At 37.4% G+C, this 23,577-nt stretch overlaps 1 protein-coding gene across 1 annotated transcript in view; it reads right to left on the minus strand.

Moving 5' to 3' along the window:
* The window catches only part of LOC134582786 (cytosolic phospholipase A2 epsilon-like), a 32,266-nt gene extending 9,305 nt beyond the window's left edge, over nucleotides 1-22,961 (minus strand). The window contains exons 1-16 of the mRNA XM_063439438.1: nucleotides 22,705-22,961; nucleotides 16,048-16,117; nucleotides 15,499-15,635; nucleotides 14,589-14,720; nucleotides 12,523-12,563; nucleotides 10,923-10,965; nucleotides 9,045-9,105; nucleotides 8,534-8,718; nucleotides 7,732-7,827; nucleotides 5,405-5,442; nucleotides 3,948-4,083; nucleotides 3,083-3,219; nucleotides 2,248-2,470; nucleotides 1,532-1,649; nucleotides 1,097-1,234; nucleotides 46-153 (exon numbers count right to left, since the gene is read on the minus strand). Coding sequence (XP_063295508.1) covers nucleotides 46-153; nucleotides 1,097-1,234; nucleotides 1,532-1,649; nucleotides 2,248-2,470; nucleotides 3,083-3,219; nucleotides 3,948-4,083; nucleotides 5,405-5,442; nucleotides 7,732-7,827; nucleotides 8,534-8,718; nucleotides 9,045-9,105; nucleotides 10,923-10,965; nucleotides 12,523-12,563; nucleotides 14,589-14,720; nucleotides 15,499-15,635; nucleotides 16,048-16,117; nucleotides 22,705-22,737 — 1,696 coding nt within the window. The 5' untranslated portion in view covers nucleotides 22,738-22,961. The remainder of the gene's footprint in view (nucleotides 1-45; nucleotides 154-1,096; nucleotides 1,235-1,531; nucleotides 1,650-2,247; nucleotides 2,471-3,082; nucleotides 3,220-3,947; nucleotides 4,084-5,404; nucleotides 5,443-7,731; nucleotides 7,828-8,533; nucleotides 8,719-9,044; nucleotides 9,106-10,922; nucleotides 10,966-12,522; nucleotides 12,564-14,588; nucleotides 14,721-15,498; nucleotides 15,636-16,047; nucleotides 16,118-22,704) is intronic.
* Nucleotides 22,962-23,577: the final 616 nt, after the last annotated feature.

A 23,577-nucleotide genomic window follows, 5' to 3' on the forward strand; every position in this document is an offset into this window, starting at 1 on the left:
GTACTAAGTGTAAAACAGATATATGAAGCAGATCATTTATCTTACCAATGTCCATAATTCTGTCTTTCAGCCAGTGATCCCAGAAGGTGTCCAGCTGAGTGGTGAGATACCAAGTGTCCACCAGGTTTAGAGAGAAAACATTACCCCATAAACCTACATAAACAACAAAAACATTTCAACAAGCTCAAAATTCCATTACTGAACCTAATTTGACTCTAAAATTTCCATTAGCCAAAGTTATGTTGGAATCTGAGATTGGTGTGAACCATATAACCAAAGAGAAATCTCGGATGGCCAAACTAATCACCATTTCATTCCGTTGTACTCCAATAAACGGACATGCCACCGGGAACACAAGACAAATGCCTAATACCTTCTGGGTTGGATCATTAACCCATCGTTTAACACACCAACCTATAATATTGGTGGAATGAAAATGTCCAACTAATAATATCTGTGATGGTGTTTTTCTGTAGAACTCAACACCATCACAACTATTAATTGGAACTAACTCCTGGAAAAACTATATAATGGCGCAAGCTTCTAATAATATGGGCTACACTAGCTAGACAAGTCATTATGTGACAGAGAAGCCCACACATGTGGCAGATTTCGCAATACCTCCATTGTGATTTTCGCTCTTATTCCCATCAATAGTAATAACAAGCATAAAGTATTGCCGAACTTGTGGGAGAGGAAGCAGACCTTATTAGCCTTGACCGTTCTTATTGCGTATTGTGAATATCAATGCCTGGAGTTGTGTTAGGGGCTGCAAATCTTATTAAACACACAGGTTGTAGAGTCACATCTTTCATCCTTAAAATCTGCAATTGTAGGTAACTCACTTCATTATATATCCATCCTATTCATTATCTAGACACTACAACACAAGAAATCATGTCACTGAATCTATGTGACAATGACAATGGCTTTTCCATCCTAACAAACAGAAAATCTTACTTCTACTCTCATGACAAGAATGCTGAAAACGTCCTTTTTGGTAACGGTACTTACTTTTATGCTATTAATAAAGTTTGACTTTGTACATTTTTTAAGTTTATAAAGTGGATAAAGAGTTTATAGAGAGTGAGTATACCTTGCAGGTAACATATACGGGGCTCTGGATTCCTCTTCATCAGACGGCCCATGTAGAACTCACTGCCAAAGTCCTCCGTTTTAATGAATGCGCCATATTTCAGGAGTCCTACTTCATATGGGGTGAACTCACACCATTCTACGGACATTGAAAGTTCCAGTTAGAATTAAAACTAAACAGAATATGTGCTTGTATTATTATATAAACATAATCCATATGGTTATTACTCAGAAATAAAAAATTTAAATATACAGAAGTTAAAAGGAATTATTCATAATCCCCATATTTATATATATATCTTTAATCATTACTAGATAATAGTTTATTAATCTCCAAATTACCCAGGAAAATCAACAGTGATACAATGTATGGAGACACAGTGAGCGAAATATTTAAATATATACATTTCATGAAATGACTCAACATTCTGATTACCTTTAAAATCCAGCGTGCTAATGTGTCCGCGTTTAACATTCATGGCAAGGTAAATGGGTAGAGGGTTCTGTCCACTTTCTAGGGCTGCTTTTTGGTCCGAAAGCTTGCTTTCATTTTTCTATAGAGGAAAAAAAAACAAGTAAATAAAGGCAGAATATAAAATAGATTAAAATCTAAAATAAATCTTAATGATTCTAACTACGATTTCCTTTTTTAATAATTACGTTTTCCAAAGCGTTCTGGCTGTCATGTAATTAATGCATTATTCTAGAAACCATTGTAGGTCGCCTCTTGACATATTATCATCCAGCATGCTTTGCTGTTGCTGGGATTCACAACAATATTTCTTGCTCAGTATTCTGGAATTAATAGAATGTGCCATTACTAATCTTAGCGTTGTTCTTGTCACCATGTCTGTGTCTACACACCTTTAGAGGTCAACAATACTTACACAGACACAGTTGCCTATCCTTTTATGCTGTGAAATGTCTGAAATGCTGCGTTCATGATGACATAGAGATGCTTAGAATAAAGTTAGAATGAACACAGTGATTGCATTAGAGTTTTATAATCCATAGCACAGATTCCAGCTGTCATGTTGATTGTGTATGATCGGAATTTTTGACCTGGCGACCAATGCGCTAAGAGGCTGAAGATGTCTGCTTGTCACCAGCTTTGTTAGTGCTTTGTTTATATCATACACATTGCGGTCTTACCCCATTATTGAACATGGACTCGATCATCAGCCCCCAAAGGTCTGTAAAGGAAGGTTTAAGGCCCTCCTTAGACGTGTTCTGGAGTTCCTTGCGATAATATTTCAGTCGATCCATGGAGAAGGTGCTTAATTTCTTTTTGGTGACATGTTTCTTTGCATTGTTTACAGATTCAGAAAGCTCACTCTGTGACCAGTTAGGATCTTCGTAAAGTTTGCTCATTGTCCTAATAAAAAAGGTTTAGCGATCAATAAAGTGCGTTTTCTGCAACACGGCCATAATGATTCGTTTTACATCATTTGAATGCCAAAATAAACAAAGTTATTTAAAACCCCAAGTCACTTGTAAAGGTCTTATGTTTATCAAACAAAGAATGCATCACATATCCTTCCTGAATAAAACTGGCACACAGTTAAAAGAGATTTGCAATTTTTTAATTCAATTTAGTATCATGACTTTAAAACAAGTTCATCTCCGGTTCCTGCACACGAGAGAAGCAGAAGTGACATTATCTTGGAGTCCAGTACTGGGGAAAGGCAATCTAAAAGTTCACTTGGCTAGCAGAGTAATAGAGAAAACACAAACACACCAAACAAAGCACGTAGACACACATGCACGCACACACACAAACATGCACGCACACACAACACACACACACAGACACGCACACACACACACACACACACATGCACACACAGACACACACACACAGACACGCGAACACAGACACGCACACACACAGACACACGCGCACACACAGACACACATAGTTAAGAGGTTTCTGAATGACTCTGGAAGAGGTTGCTAACTGATAAATTTCTGTATATTCTCCCCTTACCATGTAGAGCCAGAGGCCCCTGCAATGTAGGTGATACAATCTAAAAGCCCCATCTTCTGAAGGCCGCACAGATGGCTGTACAGAGAAGACATAGCTCGCGCACCACCTCCAGTGGCCATGACAGCTACGACAGGAACCTGCGGACAAAACACAAAGGAGTCTATATTGATAATAGGTAGAGAATAAGATGGCAGATCAGAGGACACATGGAAATATCTTATACTTAGTTCAGCTTTTCCTATTCAGGTTCTGAATTTCTAGGTTGTGTATGAGAAGCGTTAGAGGAGGTAAATGTGCATCGCAGTATTGTTACTGATAGAATGCTATATTCTTACAACCAATTATCTTCAAATTCTAGGAATGATAGAAATATAACCACTACTGCTCCCTATGTAGCTTAGAGAGTCCTGATAACCCTTTATATCAGCTGGTTAGAGTAGTGGTAATGTCACTGACTCCAAACCGGGAAATCCATATTCGAATCCCTGTCAGTAGACTTGGGATTGATGCTCTTTGGTCAATTTCTATATGTTGGCAATATATAACTAATAATAATAATAAACAAAGCTTGTGGATTTAATGCAATTATTGATTGCACAGAATTCGTCCAGCAGTAATGTTTGCACACATTTATATAACCACATATATTTTAGATCAGAGGTGCCCAAAGGGTAGATCTCCAGATGTTGTAGAACTAAAACTCCCATAATGCTTTGCGTGCCTTTATAATGACAAGGCACGATGGAAGCTGTAGTTTCAAGACATCTGGAGATCCGTATATTAGATCATTATGGACACTACATCATTTCTTGGTATAATGGTGAATTCGTTTTGAATGAGAAGATAAACTCTTTTGCTCACTAACCTCTTCTCCCACCAAATCCTCTTTTAGTTGGAGAACATTTTTTAGTCCTGCAGCCACAACCTTTTGTCTCTTGTTCAAAAACTCTTTCTCCTGATCACAGAGATCGAAGCCCAGCCGCACATCAAGTTTCTCGGGACTGTAAAGACATACAATGACATTTTACAATCTTTTATGCAAACTGATTTTTAATATCTTGGATGCATGGTTTTCATGCCGTTGAAGTGCATTATTTATTTAAGAAAATGAATAGATGGGATTAAAGAATTTTGCTAATTTAACCGATGTCTTTTGGCTGGACGACGCAGTAATTAATAGCTCTTCAGTTGGAAAGGTATTTAAAGGATCTCAAAGAACCATAACCACTTCAGTGATTTAAAGCAGAATCCATTTTTGCTATGAAATACTGCACATACAGAGTTCAACCCCTTCTGCTGTCGTAGGTGTAACAGCTACAGCATCATTTTTCTGTTGGGTAATGTTAACTTTCTGCAATTTTTCATGCACAGAAGTGCATTTATCAGCCAATGAATGGTGACTGGAACGGCTAGCGCTGAGAAAAGACCAGTAGCCTGGCAGGGACCCAGGTAATGGGGCAAACTGTTACTAAACGGTTTGCCCCATTACTGGGGAACCAAGCTAAGGTACGCCTGGCATCATAACCATTACAGTGGGCTACAGCAGGCCAGCGATGGTGATGATGCTTGGAGTTACTCTTTAATATGATTCTGTAGGCTTTAGGAGTCTCCAGTACAAGGTGATTGATTAGCTTAGAAAACCATCCAATGACATTGGCCTGCTTGACACTATTAAACCAGCCCAAATTCTGACATTCATGTGCTGGAAGGTGGGTTTCTCAAAATATAATTATTTTGGGAGGCACCAATGGGGTGCATGGGAGCAGTTTCTAGCATTTTGCTATACCGTGAGATTATGCACCTCTAATGACCTAGATCTCTTGTTTAGAAAACTCAAATACAACTTTCTATATTAATGAAGCTCATACGACACTCCATCACTGCTGAAGGCATTCTGTTGTGACATCTCCAGAGATACGTACAAAAAGGGATAGAACACACAGTATCAACGTGGCTATCTAGTGATACATGGTCATCTCTAAAATCCAGAAAGCCAGACACTGAGGCAATTAATTTCTTTTAACACGAACACCGAGTGCTTGGGCTGTGTCTATTACATGTTTAGAAGCACAGATATCACCGAACCCTAACACGTCAATAATAACAATTAGGGAAACTTTTTATGTGGCTGCAACAGCATCAGCAGACAATACCTAGTCAAAATAGCACTTGTAATTAATTAATTAAAACCAGAGCTCACAATCTGAGACTGGTTGGCTGTGATCACATGTGACCAGGATGAGGACACCCTCTGCCATAGAGCTTCATCAGAAGGGTTGCACGGGACATCTCAACCGAAATCCTGATAGAATACTAACTTACCATTCTTTCAACTTCAGTTGTATTTCCAGAGGCATGGCCTGCAACAAGAGTGATTGAATTAAAATTGTTACTTTGTTATTCCATTTAATAAAACAATATGGGTTCTCAGAACTAACATTAATGAGATATATTTAACTCATCACACCAATGATGTCACATAATTAGAGACACATGTTTAATCCATGGGATATATTCACTAAACATTGAATTGTCAACAGACACGTTTGGTTGTGGCTTCCGTGGCTAATTTAGCAAACATGCTCCCATTTCGGCATTCACTTCATGTTAATCCCCTGACAATTATTCTATTTCCAGTGATTTAGCAAATTTGGTTGTGGTGCATCATAGCTCTAACTAAATTTACACCAAGTACAACCGAGAAATACAGAGAAACAAACTTGCTAAGTTAATTTCACTAATCTGTGACATAGCAAACTATCATTCCAAATATAACGAGTAATATTATAGCTCACTTAGATTAATGGATTTAATGCTATCAACCAAATAATTAAAGAGTAATCAGCCCGTCCTGCAGCTCAGAGGATGATTGAATGAGCAAGGAGCACTTATGGTCATTTACACAATATAATAAATTTATTAAATCCATGATATGGGACGGAGGAAGATTCTCCATAATTTTCCCGTCTTCATAGCAAAGTATTAATGAGCAAAATATAGAATTCTCCAGTTCTCTCCCAGTCCTCCTGGAGCCTTGGAAAATAGATTTCTTTTAATTATAATGTAATACAATATGTCAGTATATTTTGTTTCTGGCCATCGTATCGCACTACAGAAATATCTGCGTAATTAGATCGAGAATGGCTCGGTAACTATTGGGCTCCCATTTGGGTAAATGTGGCTGCCTTACAATTCTGCCCAGTTTATTTTTCTTAATTCAGCTGCTAACGAATACACGGAATGGAACCAGACGAAAACTAAGTTCTGTGGACAATTTTATGTTAGTAAATACGCCCCATATCTACTCTAAAATGCATATATTGTTTGTTTGTGGCAGAAGCCTTTAAACCTAATTAAATGATTTACGTCTAATTGGGTAGTCGGTCATCCTTTACCATCACTTTACCATCGGCCTCTTAACTACTTCTTGACTTATTACATTTTATTTATATAATAAAAACTTGCTGGAAAAAAAAGAATGACGATCACATTTGTAATGAAATTGAGAGGTCACGATCTCGGATGATTAACTTGCCTTTATTGGTGGGACACATTTAATAAGTGAGGCACCCACGTCCCATAATGAATGAGGTTTCTAGAAGGTAGTCCGTATTAGAAATGACATTCAGTGAAAACAATCAATTTGTGAAAGATTCAAAACTCTTTTTCATGTATATATACTCATATACATTCATATATATATATACATACACATATATACAGTACATATATACACAAACAATGTATAGAGAGGTGCTATAAAGAAAATGACTATAAAGAACCTGAAATATAATTAAAATAACATTCACAAATGTATATTATTGTGGTTATAGGTACAGATGGAAATAAATCAAAGAGTGCCAAGGTAAAAGGCTTAGGCACCAATAGCGAGACGGATATCACTGGGCGTATCCTGGACTAGAATCCCACCCTTCTCCACTGATTGAGAAAGTGGATAACAAATGATCCTAATATTCTTAACAGAGATAAGAAAAGGCCGATGTACATGCTGGGGGGGCATATAAAATAGTTCCTGGATAGTACTGGGACTGAAATTAGCTAATTAACCAGTATACGCTGATTAAGGACAAGACAAGATTGGGGTAAATATCTATCCAGTATCTGTGGGACTGTAAGCAGGGATGATAAAACCAATCACAAACAAAACCAGGGTACATTAAACACGTGGAACAACTATTATATATCCCTTATCTTAATCAGTAGAGGAGGGTCTGATGCACTAGCTAGGGGAAATTCTCATTCTCGAGGTTCCCTTTTGGTACAGAGTCAAATAAAACAGCAAAACTATGTAGCAGTATTAAACAGTGTGTATTCCCTAACTGCGTAACATCTGCTTTTTAACTCTGCGTTACAGTTTCACCTGAGTGTCTCAGTTTTGCTTATTACCCCAAGATGAAAACACTGGTTTAATTTTAGAAGCCAATAATATCTGATTTGAGTGTTACAAAAAAAGACTTGTTTGAAATAAGAAAACCAACACATAAACTTAAGATGTAAATCAGTGAGTTATTGTTTAAGGTGATATATGCGCCTAAATATTCAATAATCGTGATAAAAGCTGAGATACTTCGTTGTTACCCATACGTTTCGCTTTGTTTTTTAAATGATAAATAGCATTGTTTACTTGCCTCTGTTCCTGTCAACTGGACCTTAGTTTCGCTATCCGGAGAAAGTAACGTAAGAGGTACTGTGGTCAGGTTGAAATCATTTTCTGCATCGTTAGTCTAGGTAGCAAAAAAATATATAATGAAAGATACATGTATGAAATCATTACCAATTTTAAATTATTATTTATTGTTCTCTCTATAACTATCTGCTTCAAACTATGTCCATATCGCAAATATAAAAACCCCAAGCTGTAGTTCCATCATCAAGTGTGTTTGATCTCAATGTTTATATATATATATAGGAGAGAGTTATATATAATATATTAATATAGATTTATTTATTTTTACTAATCCTCCTTTTTTCATACGTTGGTCACTTCTCACTTGATATTTCAATAAAATAAAAATTTGTTATTACAGATGGACTGGAGATCACATTAGAAGGGAACGTAGTCATTTAGATACTGTGTTTATTTTTAAGTAATTTCCTGCTCATAGTCTTGGACAGACAACACATTTTACTCCTAGACCTCAGAAAAAGTACCTCGCTAGTGAGACTTGCACAAGACGGCTGGCTAATGTAGTTTCATGCTTCTAAATGAGTCGGATATTCTAATTTGAAACAGTATCATTAAATGGAAATTGTCACCTCTCATAATTTTTAAGAATAGGTTTCCTTGTCCCCCACATTTAACAAATATGTATTAGCAAGGAGTGAAAATGAACCTAAATTTAGCTCTCGTTTCATCTAGTGGTAAACCTGATTGCAGATAAACTTGGGCATTTTTGAACGTTTCAACTTATAGCCACGATAACAACTTACAAATGTGACATCCAAAGATGGGTACACTCTATTCAGACTAGCAGTGAGTTCTGTCCCCCAGTCTCTTGGGTAATGGAAAGCAAATGTCTCTTTCGAATCGGATCCATTTGTGTCATGTGGAGTAAATATTATCTTGTGAGTTTCTTCATATGAGCCTCTGACCGCCAACGCCAGCTCGTTTTTTTCTAAGATCACACAATCATAATTATTATTATAGAATGAAAAATAAAATTTAGCAATAAAAAAATTTTTAATAAAACAAAACAAAACTGTTCTATTCTTGGATAGTTTAGGCAAAGGGAATAAGAACAAAAAAAATCACATAAAATATGTTGATCTGTTAGATTCGTGGGGAAAAAGGATTACTGATAACGTAAAAGCTGACATTCAGAATATCTGAGTTAAAGCTTGGATTATTAGTAATTTTGGAGTGACCTTAGAGGAAGAGGGAGGACTCACGGATTCACAAGTTCTAAGATAGATTATTCGGAAGAGGGTAAAATATAATTACTTTTGAATTTATTTGTTTCCTGTTTTTCCACTTGAATTTCCAGAGAAGTCATTTCAGGACACTAAAATATAGAAATATACGTAACGTAATTCCAACAAACATCCTATCACACATATGGAAGCATTTGTTTATATAATTGTATCTAACAAAGCTACAAACAGGTTTCAATCCAGGTTCCGTGCAATAAATGGGATCAGCACAGTTGTGATTCCTAGTTGTACGTATTAGTAAATAGTCTGGTGCATCAGGCAGATTGCAAGAAACAAAGGCTGTTAAAGGGTCGCTTTTTTTTAAATCATTTTAGTAATTATGATGCATGTAGAGTAGCTAAAATAGTCAATAAAGATATTTATACAGGTCACACATTCCTTACTGGAAACTAACTAATGATTTTAATTGCTATATCAAAATAACTGCATGCAGCTACATGCAATGCAACATATCGGGGTACGGCATGAATGTTCACTGATATGAGCATGGGGTCTCCTCCAACATTTGTGAGGTTAGAAAAACATATCATTCTCCCCTGTGCTGATCTCAGTTTAATACACCTACTCTGCCGAGTGACACGATCTTGGCTGCTATTTACTAAGAATTAGCTATGTTTTCTCACCACGTATAATCTGTTTGATGATTGTTAACTCTGTCTGTGTGTCAGCAGGATCTGGTGTGGCACAAATTGCTAGTTTGTTTGCATTCCTTGTGTTGAGAAGTTGTAATACATTAATAATCTGGTAGAATGGGTTGACTCATGAAATAAGCCATTTAAAGTGCTATAAAGTCATAATGTCTTATTTACACACAGCTACCTAACTATCTAATGATTTACAAGCTCCTCAAATAAAGAATGTTTGGATACATTATAAAGAATGCTCGGATAATATATGATGTCACCTGCTCATCCTATGGTGGCACATGATGTGTATGACCTCACATGCGTTGGCTCTGTCATTTTAAGTAACAAGTAATGGAATATAAGGAGATAAAAAAGCCAGGATTTTTAGGTGAAGAATTGCCAGGTTACTTTAACTTGTTGTTTGCCATAAACCACTTAAGAGACACCATAGTTACCAGAACAACTTTAGCTTAATGCAACAGTGTTTTGTGTATAGATCATGTCCCTGTAGTCTCACTGCTCAATTCCCTGCCATTAAAGAGTTAAATCACTTTGTTTATGAAGCCTAGTCACACCTCCCTGCATGTGACTCACACAGCCTTCCTAAACACTTCCTGTAAAGTGAGATTTAATGTTTACACTTGCTTTATTGTAAATTTTGATTTATTTGGACTTTCTTATCTCTTGCACTGTTAATAGCTTGCCACACCCTGCAATAGCCTCCTGTGTGTGATTAAAGTTTAATTTACAGAGCAGGAGATAAAAACTTCTAAGGTAAGTTAACATATTGTGGAAAATGAAACCATGTTTTCATGCAGGCTTTGTCAGTCACAGCCGGGGGGTTGGGGGTGGCTAGGGCTGCATAAATTGAAACATAAGTGATTTAACTCCTAAATAGCAGAGAATTGAGCAGTGATACACCACCAGGGCAATGATCTTTACACCAAAACTGAGTGAACATGGTGTCCTATACCTATAATGAACTATTGTAGTCATGATATTTGAGTTGCCATAGCAGTTTCTTTTGCAGTTTCTTTTAATACCTCTTTTGCTGAACTAACAGAATTTTTTAGTGACGAGCTTAAAGCATTAGACTTGATAAAGGGTCGAACTCCCAAAGGCTTGTCACTACAAATTACTGTTCAATAAAAAGAGATATTTGAAGAAACTGCAATATTTTATTATTTTGTGTCTTAGACTATTGTTACAGCGCAACAGTGTATTCTAAGGAACGCAACGCGCAGCGTTTATAAGTAGCTTACCACTAAAACGCCGTTAGTTGTGACCATTTTCTTTGGTTCTGGGCTAAAACAACACAACATTAATTAGTAAATTAGATGGTATTACATTGCAGCAGACATATTACATCAACAACACAGGTCTAGGATATTCTCACATGTTTTTATACAGTTTCCCCACATCACTTTTTCACGTTGGATTGGTGAAAAAACATATTTATTTTCCTTTGTAATTTTGGCAAACTACATTTTCGAAAACCACCTACAGACATTCTCATGAGGTTTGGGTGTTGCCCAGTAGTTAGGGCTTTGTTTTTTTATTTACCGGTTATTGTAGCATGCATTGCATTCGACTAATGATAGTGGGGTTACATTACATTATCAATACATTTTAAATAGTGACCTGTCCTTTATTATATCTGTCCTAATGTGTTTTACACCCCACCTCCTATAGAATGTAAGCTCGATTGAGCAGGGTCCTCTTCAACCTATTGTTCCCGTAAGTGTTTTTGTAATTGTCCTATTTATAGTTAAATCCCCTCTTATAATATTGTAAAGCGCTACGGAATCTGTTGGCGCTATATAAATGGCAATAATAATAATAAAGAGAGAAATTAGGAAAGATTTTTTTTAAGGATACAGCTTTGTCCTTACACATAGGGATCTGTACATGTTTTTTTTAATGTTTAATAAAAATGTATTTATAATTTTTAACGTTTAAGAAAATGATTAAGAGATGTAAATTTTGTGAAAAGTGTTGGGGTCCGCTTTTCGTTTTCACTAGTTTTGCGAGCATGCGCCATTTTCTTGAAACGTTTATAAATCATTCATCTTTCTGCCAATTATTATTCTTCTTTAACACTGATTTCATTTACAGGATGAGACTAATGATGAATACGAACAGAAAAAAAAATCGTATTTACAATTTGAAGGATTTATATACACTGTAACAAAAAGGAAAAACGTGAAAACTGCTTGTCTCATAAAACATGAAAACAATGTCCTAAAGAAATTGCACACTTCTAAATGTTTTTTTTCATACAGAGACAAACTTGCGAATAACAAATAAAAACAATAAAAATGACATTTCAGGCCTTTCAACCGCCCTGATTTCAGCAGTATGGTATATTTATATAAAAAGGCAGAAATAGGACAAACGACTGTAAAAACTCTCATCACAACGCTTATCATACCTTGCCCCCCATGGAGTCAACCTGTATTCGGATCAAACTACTGAAAGTTACAGATGTTTACATATTCGTTTATTTAAAACACTGAGGCCTGTTTAATATTTTTTGATATTTTCAAACGTTCAAAATGTGTTGGAAAAACTTTCAAACTGATTTATCTACACGAGCCTCCATTAAAGCCTATAGGGATTTTTGTAGATAAATTATTTTTATAAAAGAGTGCGATCGTTTGTTAAAAACGTATCCAAAAATATTAGATTGAGGCCACGTGCATTTCCGTATTTTATTCCTTCATTACAACATGAAGCAGATATATGAAAAGATTAGTTTGATGGTATTTATTCATTTGTTAAACGATGGCACCCAAAAAATCCGTGCCAGCTCGAGAATAAGATGAGAAGCCAAGATAACAGGTATAGATACTTGTAACTTACATATCCACCAGGTCCAATTCTACCTGGAGCTCTTCATTATGCTAAAATTAAGAAAACACATCATTCCAGATTCTATTTGCATCAAAACTTTGCAGTTGCCTTGTTTATTGTTTATCATTCCTGGCTTAATGAAAATTTAAGAAAAGCAAAAAAAAAAAAAAAACATTCATTCATTCATTCGTTATCCTTCACAGAAACAGTGGGGGATAGAAAGTGTAATAGAATATACAGTATCCTCTGTCTTTCAATGTAGTAGCCTTAAAGGTGAAACACCATTTTTCCTAAGTTGATATGACAAAAATAGACAAAGAAAATGGTTAGAAACCTTGCTTGTGGATATTTACAAGGAACCTGCTGGCATATAGGAGAATGCAACTTCCCAAAAATGTCATCAGGGTTTTATTATTATTTATTTATTTATTTTCTTTTTATTTATTTAAGACTTTGCAACCGTATCAGCAAGGCATGTAAAGAACATTGAAATCACAGTTAGCAGACAAACATTGGAAGTATTCAAGGTGATGTGCAGTAATGTAGATTTTAGGAAGGCTTACATCTGCAAATATTCAATAATAGTGCAGCATTGTGCAAATTTCAATCTCAAGATGACGTATGTCTGTCATTTACGCACAGAGGTAATCCTAAACAGGGTACCCTCCTTTCCTTCATTACTGATTGAGATTAGATGGATTAGAAGGAGTAAGGTAAGTGTGGGGTGGAGGGGGGGGGGAGGGAGGGGAGGTGGGGAGCAGAGGGGAGAGGAGAGAGAAGAGGAAGGGAAAATAGAAAGAGAAACAAAATGGGGGGGGTAGGTGGTGTATATTCACTGCAAATGTATTTCCGGCAAGCCATCCCGCAGTCTCCGGCTCCAACTTCTGCGCAGGTATGGCTTGTGCCTCTTAGTTTTCCATTCCTGTATCCACAGCTGGTTTACTATCTCTGAGAGTGAGGATCACAGGACAAGGTGGCATTATGCCGATGTATGATTCACCATCCATCGCCCCTTAGTCTGTGTCTTGCAAGGCAGAGGTTAGGGGCCTAGCTTCTCTGCAGGAGATAAAATCCATCCATGGTTTTCCACAGTTGCGTGCATCTATCCAAGGTGCCCCTAAGAGCGGCTGTGAGACATTCCATGTTATGTAATGCTTCCAGTTTTGTGTCATTGGGGCTTCTAGTTTCCCCCAGAGTGACAGGATCAAGGCCTTTGCAGCGTTCAGAGCGTGCCTGGTCAGAAATTTTTTATATTTAGATAGAGGATGCTTTGTATCATGTAACAGCATATGCTACGGTTGTAGTGGTAGGTCAGAGCCGAGGATTTCCACAATCAACTTATGGATCTGTTGCCATAATGTGGATATCTTGTGGCAGGACCACCATATATGAATAGCATTACCTCTGGAGATGCCATACTGCCAGCACAATTCTGAATGTTCTGGGGACATTCTGTGCAGTTGGTCTGGGGTCCGGTACCAACCGGTGATCAATTTGTAGTTGAGGTCACGGATTTTACAGTCAGTTGCGCCATGGTGAGCTAAGATATAAATTTTCTTCCATTGTTGCTCGGTTAAAGTCATTCCTGCGCACTGTTGTCATCAGGGTGTTAAACAAATATTTGCATTCAGAAATTACAGTTACCTGTCAAAAATAGGAACTTGTTTGCTAGGGCATTGCAGGTTGCATCTAAAATGTTCTGTTTTGACTTTCCAATTCCCTTGCCCGGCTGATACTATGTAGCCAATTATTTTGAGCTGTATAACCTCCTGTACACCAAGAGAGGGACGTGCTGAGTTGGACCCACATTGGAGAAATTTGTGAGTGAGGTAAGTGATAAGGTATGAAATTCTGCTTCATTACAGAAAATCAGACACATAGGAAATGGTAAGCCATATATTGACATTTCAGATTATATCACAGTTATGTGCATACCAGCAAAACCAGAGATGATACACAACATTAGTTAACATCCAACCTTGACTTTCCACCTGTTTCTCACTATATTCATCATAACTCTGACATACGTTGACATTTCACAATAACACATTTTAAAATGAAGTTCTCACACTTACCTCTGTATTTAGAGGAAATGTTTTCAGAATTGGATTGTTAAGAGTGACATTGGCCAAATCGTAGCTCACGGTATAGAGATGGTCATCTTTGGTGCCAACATCTTCGTCATGTACTGACAGCTCCAAGACATTCTTTGGAAAATAAAGTAACATTCAGAAATGTGTTGTCATGATAGAGTCAATTCGATTTTGATAAGTGCCATTTTATGGGGTGAGCACTTGAAAAGACAGTTGTTTAAGATCAAGAACAGAGGTGGCGAAAATGTTAACTCCCAGGTGTAGAACTTAAAGTCTGGTGATGCTATGGCACTTAGTAAAAGATCATGGGTTCTGTAGTTTTGCTATGCCTGGGGAGTCTTTTGGCCATTGATCAACAATACAGCTTGTCTTATAGAGATGTACAATATATTTTATATATATATATTTTTTTAAGGAAATAGAATTTATACATGGGTGAAAAATATAAAAAAAAATAAAATAAGATCAAATAAAATACATAAGGTTCATATATGGGTCAAAAATATATATATATTTTTTTAAATTACAAAAAAGAGAAAAAAGAAAATACACCGGGTGAGAAAAAATCAAAAATTATTTATTAAAATAAAGAAAGAAAAATGGTTAATCAAATAAAATGTTTTTTTTTTTTTTTTCAGTAGGAACCAGCTATTTATATATCTATATAAGCTATTTCTCTTAGTCCAGGGGTGGGGAACCTTCGGCTCTCCAGATGTTTTGGACTACACCTCCCATGATGCTTTGCCAGCATTATGTGTGTAAGAGCATTATGGGGGATATAGTCCACAACATCTGGAGAGCCGAAGGTTTACTATCCCTGTGACTTAGTGCCATATCTGTGGCATTAGCCACAATTGCGAGCATCTATGTGCCCCAATGGCTCTGTTCTTACCTTGATCTGATTATGAATTCGGAAGTGAAAGGTCTCGTCCCACACAGGATTTTTTGAGTTCCAAATGGTTTTGGTTCGTTTCTTTTCCTGCAAAGTAGTGGGAATCCACAGACACACATAGCAATCCGGTTTGGTGGCTGTGGACAGACAGAGGGGAACACAATATTAATATTAGCTATATTTTGCCATATTTATCTTTTATATAAGAAGGGGCCTGTATTAAAGTAATTTACTCCTGCACTGGATCATAATAAAAAAGAGAATCAATTAAAACAAAGATTTGCGCTCAATAAGCTTAGCAAAGTGGTTATCATACCAGTCATTTAGGATCACGACTGATTTCGGCCCCCATTTCTATTTATACAGAATTATTAATATAATACATTTTATTATATAATATATGGATATAGAGGAGAAGATATTGTTAGGGGGCATTCCCCATATAGCAGTTGCACAGAATATTGGTTTTTTTTCCCCATTCATGACCGAGGTACTCCAGCCAGTATTTGTACTTTGGGGTAACTTCCTGTATTACAGTTTATTACTCACCAACATCTGTTCCGTGAATATTTTTGGCTTGTACAATCCGTATGGATAGCTCATAATTAGAAGCTTCTTCCTATTGATCAGTAAACACCAAAGCATTAGCAATGTACTGCCTTAATAAGAAAACAAAATCGCTAATTCATTTAATAATTCTTAATTTAATAAATTACATTATCTTCCAGTCTCCTGGTGCTGGCTCACGGTTAAGAGTCAAACCGTTTTTGATCCTTGGTCCCCCGGCTGCCATCAGTTAAGATTCCTACTTCTGCATTAGTAATATCAAATTCACTGATGTTTGGATGGAATTTACCGGACGAGAGTGTTAAAGGACACTCTGCACCATTCCATCAAAATAACGACAAATATATGTGTTGAGAAAGGGGAACCTCCGCTTTAGACCTATCAGAGAAATTGGGCCGAACCATGGTCAAATATAGTTTAGCTATTTAACGTGGGATGGATTCAGGTACGTTAACTACAACAGCTCCCTGTCGTGGTTATTGTGCCTAGACTGATTCTTTAAAGGACCACCCAAGTCACCCTGATCACTTCAAATCATACGGGGTGTGGTGGTCCTATATATTCATCCCTTCACATTAAAACATTGGATTTTGATATAAAGGCCAATTTTTTCCCTGAAGGTTTAAACATGGCTGTCGTAGTGATAGTCTCTGGAGACACTTTTGCTGCACGGACACTGCAGCTCATAGGAAAGCACTGGATTTAACGTTTTTCTATGATACGCATTGGATGCACGCGACATTCACCATGCATGCGCATCAGGTCTTCAATGCTGTCGTGACGGAGAAAGCCATGCTTCATCGAGGGGAGAGGTGAGAAGCAAGATAGTTAAAGGGACACTACAGCAATAGGCATACATGTTTTTGTATTCATAATGTTATAGTGTTCCTTTAAGGGTAGCTTTTCACTTCACACCCCTGTAACAAAAATTAAAATAGGCATATTCCTTTCTATCATTACATTCTAAGGAAGACATAGTTACAATGAAAGAGGTCAATGGCCAGACGTGGGAATGAGATTGTCAACAGAAATAAATTTGATGGTTCTGGTATAAAATCTATTGAAGGAAATTAAACTGAAGACTAAATTCGACTATTTCGCTCTAATGGGTATTGAGTCACTTCCTTTGTTGATGGTGAAATCTTGTTTAGTGTCCTGACCTTCAGCTTTGATTAGTGTTGAAACATTGTGGTTTCTAGATCCCGTGTTTGAAGAAGTGCCTGTGTTTCAGTGATGTAGCAAGAGCTTAATTAGCTCTGCTTGGAAACACCCAAAAGCCCATCCTCTCCTAAACACTGTTTTTAAATTACGCTGAGTGTACTCAGAGAGCACAAAAGCATTTACATAGCTATTCACTAAGTTGAGAAGTCAAAGATAACTCAAGATGGATTTCAGTTTTAAGGTCAGAGTAGCTGAATGGAAAGCGAATCTAATTTAGAGAATTTTTCCAGTTCAGCTATTTTAAACTTAAATTTGTAATTCATTTTAAATCCGCCTTGAATTCTCACTTTAGTAAATAACTCTGTTACTGTTTCTTTAATTCAAGAAGGCCATCCCTCGTAAACCTTCAGATTGGTTGACACTTACCTGGGTCCCCTGGGTGCCTCCAGCTCGCCCTCCTCCTCTGATATATCCAGAGTGGACGTTCCTCTTCTGCATTAGATGTACCTATTTTGTCTATCTGTGGACAAACGTTATTGCCTCTGAGCACCAGCGGGGACTGTCAGCCCATGAATGCCATCCAAGATGGGAAGAACATAACGGATTATGTAATCCTCTTCCCTTCAAGGTCACTGGAGTTCTGTTTAGTTATCTGGTGCCTTCTATTACCATAGTAATGGAATGGTGTTGGGTTCATCAAGCACCATTTTCTCAAATAAGGTAGACCCTATGTGTTGGCAGATCAGGTCGCTGGTATCATGGTACCCTGTTCTTCCTGCTGTCTTAAACTGTTTGGACCTCTTGATCATTATTACCTTGAGAGTATCAACTGTCAAACTGTAGGAGTTTGTCTCAAGCACGACTCAAATATTCCACTCGCCACCAGCCATTGCAATTTAGCAGGATGAAAGCGGATTATCGAGTCCGTCATTAAAGTACAGGTGGCACAAATTTAAAAAATACATATAAACATGGTGTGAGGTGTCAGTCAGACCCCACACGGGAAACGCCAAGTGAACACAGCTTCACACTCCAAGTTAAATAAAACGTCAGTAACTTAATTTCATTATTTTACAAATACATGGGCTGGAAATCAAGGGGCGACCATTACACAGGGAAAGCGGGACCTTATGCCTGATCATGGTGGTAATATGGTTCTACGAGTAGATCAATTACACAGATTACACTATTGCAGTTAGGTTTCTCCTTTTTTGACATAAGTGTCACGGCTCCAGCATCCTCTGGCCATAGACACACACTTATTGAGTGTGCGTCACTCTGCGCTTTGTACGGATTCTGAGCACAATATGGTGTCAATAGTGACGCGGAATGATCTCCTGCATCTTCTTCTTATATGCGGAGATACATTTTTTGACGCCAAACCAATTTGCGTCCAATTTAACGACGCAGGTTGCACTTATAATGCACAAAATGCAGTCTACTTCACCATTACATACATTTAATATTAAATGATTATTCTATGGCTAAGACTAGTATTAGGGGTTAGTGTTTGGGTTGTTGTTATCCTAGGGCAGCATTTAGTCACAGTTGCTGCAAAATAAAAATCTAAAAAAATAAATCATAACAATAATAGTCACAGTTTTCCAGTCTGCCTGAAGTTAGTGGGGCAAAAGTGCTATTCAGCAAAAAACTAGGCTACAAAACAACCTCAGGGATCTGTACTTGGACCCATTCTGTTTAATATTTTTATTAGTGATATTGCAGAAGGTCTTGATGGTAAGGTGTGTCTTTTTGCGGATGATACTAAGATATGTAACAGGGTTGATGTTCCAGGAGGGATAAGCCAAATGGCAAATGATTTAGGTAGACTAGAAAAATGGTCAGAGTTGTGGCAACTGACATTTAATGTGGATAAGTGCAAGATAATGCATCTTGGACGTAAAAACCCAAGGGCAGAGTACAGAATATTTGATAGAGTCCTAACCTCAACATCTGAGGAAAGGGATTTAGGGGTGATTATTTCTGAGGACTTAAAGGTAGGCAGACAATGTAATAGAGCAGCAGGAAATGCTAGCAGAATGCTTGGTTGTATAGGGAGAGGTATTAGCAGTAGAAAGAGGGAAGTGCTCATGCCATTGTACAGAACACTGGTGAGACCTCACTTGGAGTATTGTACGCAGTACTGGAGACCATATCTTCAGAAGGATATTGATACCTTAGAGAGAGTTCAGAGAAGGGCTACTAAACTGGTTCATGGATTGCAGGATAAAACTTACCAGGAAAGGTTAAAGGATCTTAACATGTATAGCTTGGAGGAAAGACGAGACAGGGGGGATATGATAGAAACATTTAAATACATAAAGGGAATCAACACAGTAAAGGAGGAGACTATATTTAAACGAAGAAAAACTACCACAACAAGAGGACATAGTCTTAAATTAGAGGGACAAAGGTTTAAAAATAATATCAGGAAGTATTACTTTACTGAGAGGGTAGTGGATGCATGGAATAGCCTTCCAGGTGAAGTGGTAGAGGTTAACACAGTAAAGGAGTTTAAGCATGCGTGGGATAGGCATGAGGCTATCCTAACTATAAGATAAGGCCGGGGACTAATGAAAGTATTTAGAAAATTGGGCAGACTAGATGGGCCGAATGGTTCTTATCTGCCGTCACATTCTATGTTTCTATGTTTCTATGAAATCTAAAAAATAAATAAACCCTTAATATTCACCTCTAAATGCAATGCCATCTGCTGATCATTAATGTGAAGCTCTTATGTTCTTTATGAAATTAAATTCTGTTCATTTTTTTCCCCAATCTCGTGTCCTGCTTTAATGTAACCATGTGTATTAAAATAAACATTTAACAAAATCACCCAATCTTTCGGCATTATCAAAATAAACATAAAAGTCTGTGCTTTGTGAGCCGTTATCTTAATTAAGTGAATCATCTTTTATACTTTATTAATCATTAACACATTGTTAACACTGCATCTGTCAGGCCTACAACAGCTAATTATCGGACGTTATTACCCACAGTAATTAGATGAGTAATCTGGGTCTCGTGCCACTTAGTACTTTTGTTTTCATAAAAAATACACAAGGTACGTGGTTCCATAAAATGAATTTATGTGTATGAGCTATTTGTTTATTTCACAATGTATAGATCTGGATGACATTAAAAGTTACAGCTCATGGTTTGTAGACCTGTAATACGAGTACGTGGAAGACGGTGAGTAAAGAAATGACAATAGAAACCATCATGCAACCCAAACCATGAATTGAAAAACAGAACCAGGTAACGGAGCTGCTAAGTAATGATGTTAATACATCAAGGTACACGGTCAGGTGATATAACTACAACACCCCCTCCCACCCATGACTTGAGATATTATATATCCTTTGGTGACGCTCACTATGTAATCCCTGCAATGTGGATATTGTCACAGCATGTGTCTACTGTAGATCCTCTAATTTCATTTATTTTTTCTCGTTATTATTGTTTTATGTACTCAAACCCTAATAAAATACGATTTGAAAAAAAGACAAACTACAAAACACACCTGTAGCAAAGCAGACAAACAGAAAGAGTATGCAGAAATAGTAAACAAGCCTAATTCGGGACTCCAGAAATACAAAGGTCATGATACAATGAATCCGGCCATTGGATACGACTCCACCGGATCAATTAGTACGGGTGCAGATTAAAAGGTACTTGATATGTCCGTACCAGCTGAAACGGATGTGTACACGTTTACTGCCAAGCTCATAAACCCTAGGACCATCAGTCATTACCAGGGCCGTCTTTAACGCGGGGCAAACGGGGCAGCTGCCCCGGGCCCTGTCCCTGCTGGGGGGCCCAAGACAGCTGCTCCGTTACAAGCAGATCGAGTTATAGCAACAAGTGAGATTTCTGGCGCTTGTTCCTTATGTGTGCAGCAGCTAAAATTACAAGCAGATCCGGTAACAATACAAAGACTATAACTGGTTATGAAAATACAGGAAGACGCGCAAATATGGGTTACACCAAATAACTAGTGATAAATATATTAAAATCACCATACTATTAATGAGACAAAATAATAGCAGCAGACACTGCAATGCCTCCTTTATCCATTTGTTACATTATGTAACTACATAACATCCTGTAACAAAGCCAGACATTCCATCTTCTGCTGACTGCATACAGTTCTGTCAGCCTACTGAACCTCCCGCTCACCTCGCATGCTCCTTCCTGCCTCCCACTATCACTACACTATCACTACTTTAACGATCTCTCCCCAGCTCCGAGCAAGAGCCCGTGCTGTGAGTGTACGCATGTGAGGTCAGTACATCAGGCAAACGCTGAGCAAACCCTCAATCACTAAACTGTTAACTGTCAAACTGACTATTTGGCAGATATTGTTATTTATATAGAGCCAACATATTCTACAAGCGCCTTACAAGTTTAGATGGAGATATCTGGCAACAAGTAATTGATATACAAAAATAAATAACAAAGACAAAAGGGTGCAGTTGGTGAAACAAGGCAGTTATAGTGTATAGATCATGTCCCTGCAGTCTCATCGCTCAATTCACTGCCATTTAGGAGTTAAATCACTTTTGTTTCTGTTTATTCAAACCTAACCACACCACCTCTGGCTGTCACTCACACAATCTGCATGAAAAAAAAAAGGTTTCCGTTTCAATCAGATGTTAACTTGCTTTGGAAGTTTTTATCGAGTGTACCTGCATTACACATTTCCGCTGAAAGTATGTCTTGTACCCGTGTATTATATATAATACATAGTACATAAACATATAAAACATACTTAGATTGTTTTCACAATCAAAGTAAGAATTCTACATTGGGGTTTAATTTCTGTATTGTATTATGTCATGCTTTGTACCTTCTACTCTGCTTTCCCTTAGATGTGAGCATGCCATATTGTGTATAATGCTGGATGTGTGGCTGCAGTCATTGGCAAAATATGGGCAAATGCTGTTTTTGAGGATGTTATTTGTTTGTTTTTATTTTTTTCTCAACAGAAGCAAGATGATAAACTAACAATGTTAGATTTTGAAGATGGCATATTTGATCAAATTATTATTATTATTGGCATGGCATTTGTAAAGTGACAACCTATTCCCTAACTCTTTACAATATTATAAAAGGGGGAATTTAACAATAAATGAGACAATAACAAAATGTTACGGGAACAACAGGTTGATGAGGCCGGCCCTGCTCAGACCAGCTCACAGTCTAGAGGAGGTGAGGTATAAAAACACTATTGAGCCTCAAGGGGGACGGCAAACAACAAGGTGCGAAGGAGATCCCCAAAATGCTTAACACTTGGTGATTTGCGAATCACCTGAAATCCTGTCATTACAAAAATGTGTTAGTCTAATAAAAAAGATGCTACAACATACAGTTATGCTGTTATTTACTATTTAGATCAATACTGCTTCTTGTTAACCATCCGTTAGCTATATGTCAAGCTATTTCAGTCTTCCTTTAAAAAGAAACTCTGTCGCCTACCTTATACCATGACAGATGTGATGCCCCGTACATCCTGAAGAAGGTCACATCCAATTTCAGTTGAGGCTGGAGATATGATCAGTAAAGAGTCGTTGTGTTAGGTCTGTAGTCTCTTTCTGTTGTGCTGTTAATCGAGAGTAAAGTGCCACAATGAGTACTGTACATCAGAGCGATTTCATGTGTCCCTCCCATAATTTGTTGGATATTTTTACATCCTCGTGTCACAGAGGTGAGTCTTGTTGTATAAAATGAAAACACATCCATACCAAACCCATGAGTTATCAAAAGGCAGAACATATAAATCTGCTTCAGGTAACTTGTAATATGCAAGGTTGGGGTGGTGGCTGGGTGTTTAGAGTGACACCCAATAGAGGTTAAATCCATTGTGGTATTTAATGCACTTCAAAACTCACTAGGTAACTTTTACGGGAAGGCTTTAATTTGGGATATATTTACACCTGCTTTCAGGTGCTTGTTATCTCTCGGGAGATAGACGAGAAAGAAGGGGAGTTGTGAGGAGATGGTGAGACACAAAACTGGAAACAATGAGATGACCCAAAAAAACTGCATTCACAACAATAACTTGAGGAAAGAATGGGGGTAAAAAGGACCTCCTGTTTTTAATACACTATTAAGATAATGCTTTAAACATAATACAGAAAAAATTATTAAAACATATGTATTTTTTTTTGTTAGATCACTTTCACCAGAGTGAGCGTTGTACGTGGAATAGCTACAGTGCTTAGAGCAGGGGGTCCTCAAACTCTGGCCCCCCAAATGTTGCTGAACTACAACTCCCATGATTCTTTGAATTACATAGATCGCCAGAGAATCATGGGAGTTGTAGTTAAGCAACATCTGGGGGGCCAGAGT

The sequence above is a fragment of the Pelobates fuscus genome, chromosome 13 (genome assembly GCF_036172605.1).
Source record: "Pelobates fuscus isolate aPelFus1 chromosome 13, aPelFus1.pri, whole genome shotgun sequence".
Lineage (NCBI taxonomy): Eukaryota > Metazoa > Chordata > Amphibia > Anura > Pelobatidae > Pelobates > Pelobates fuscus.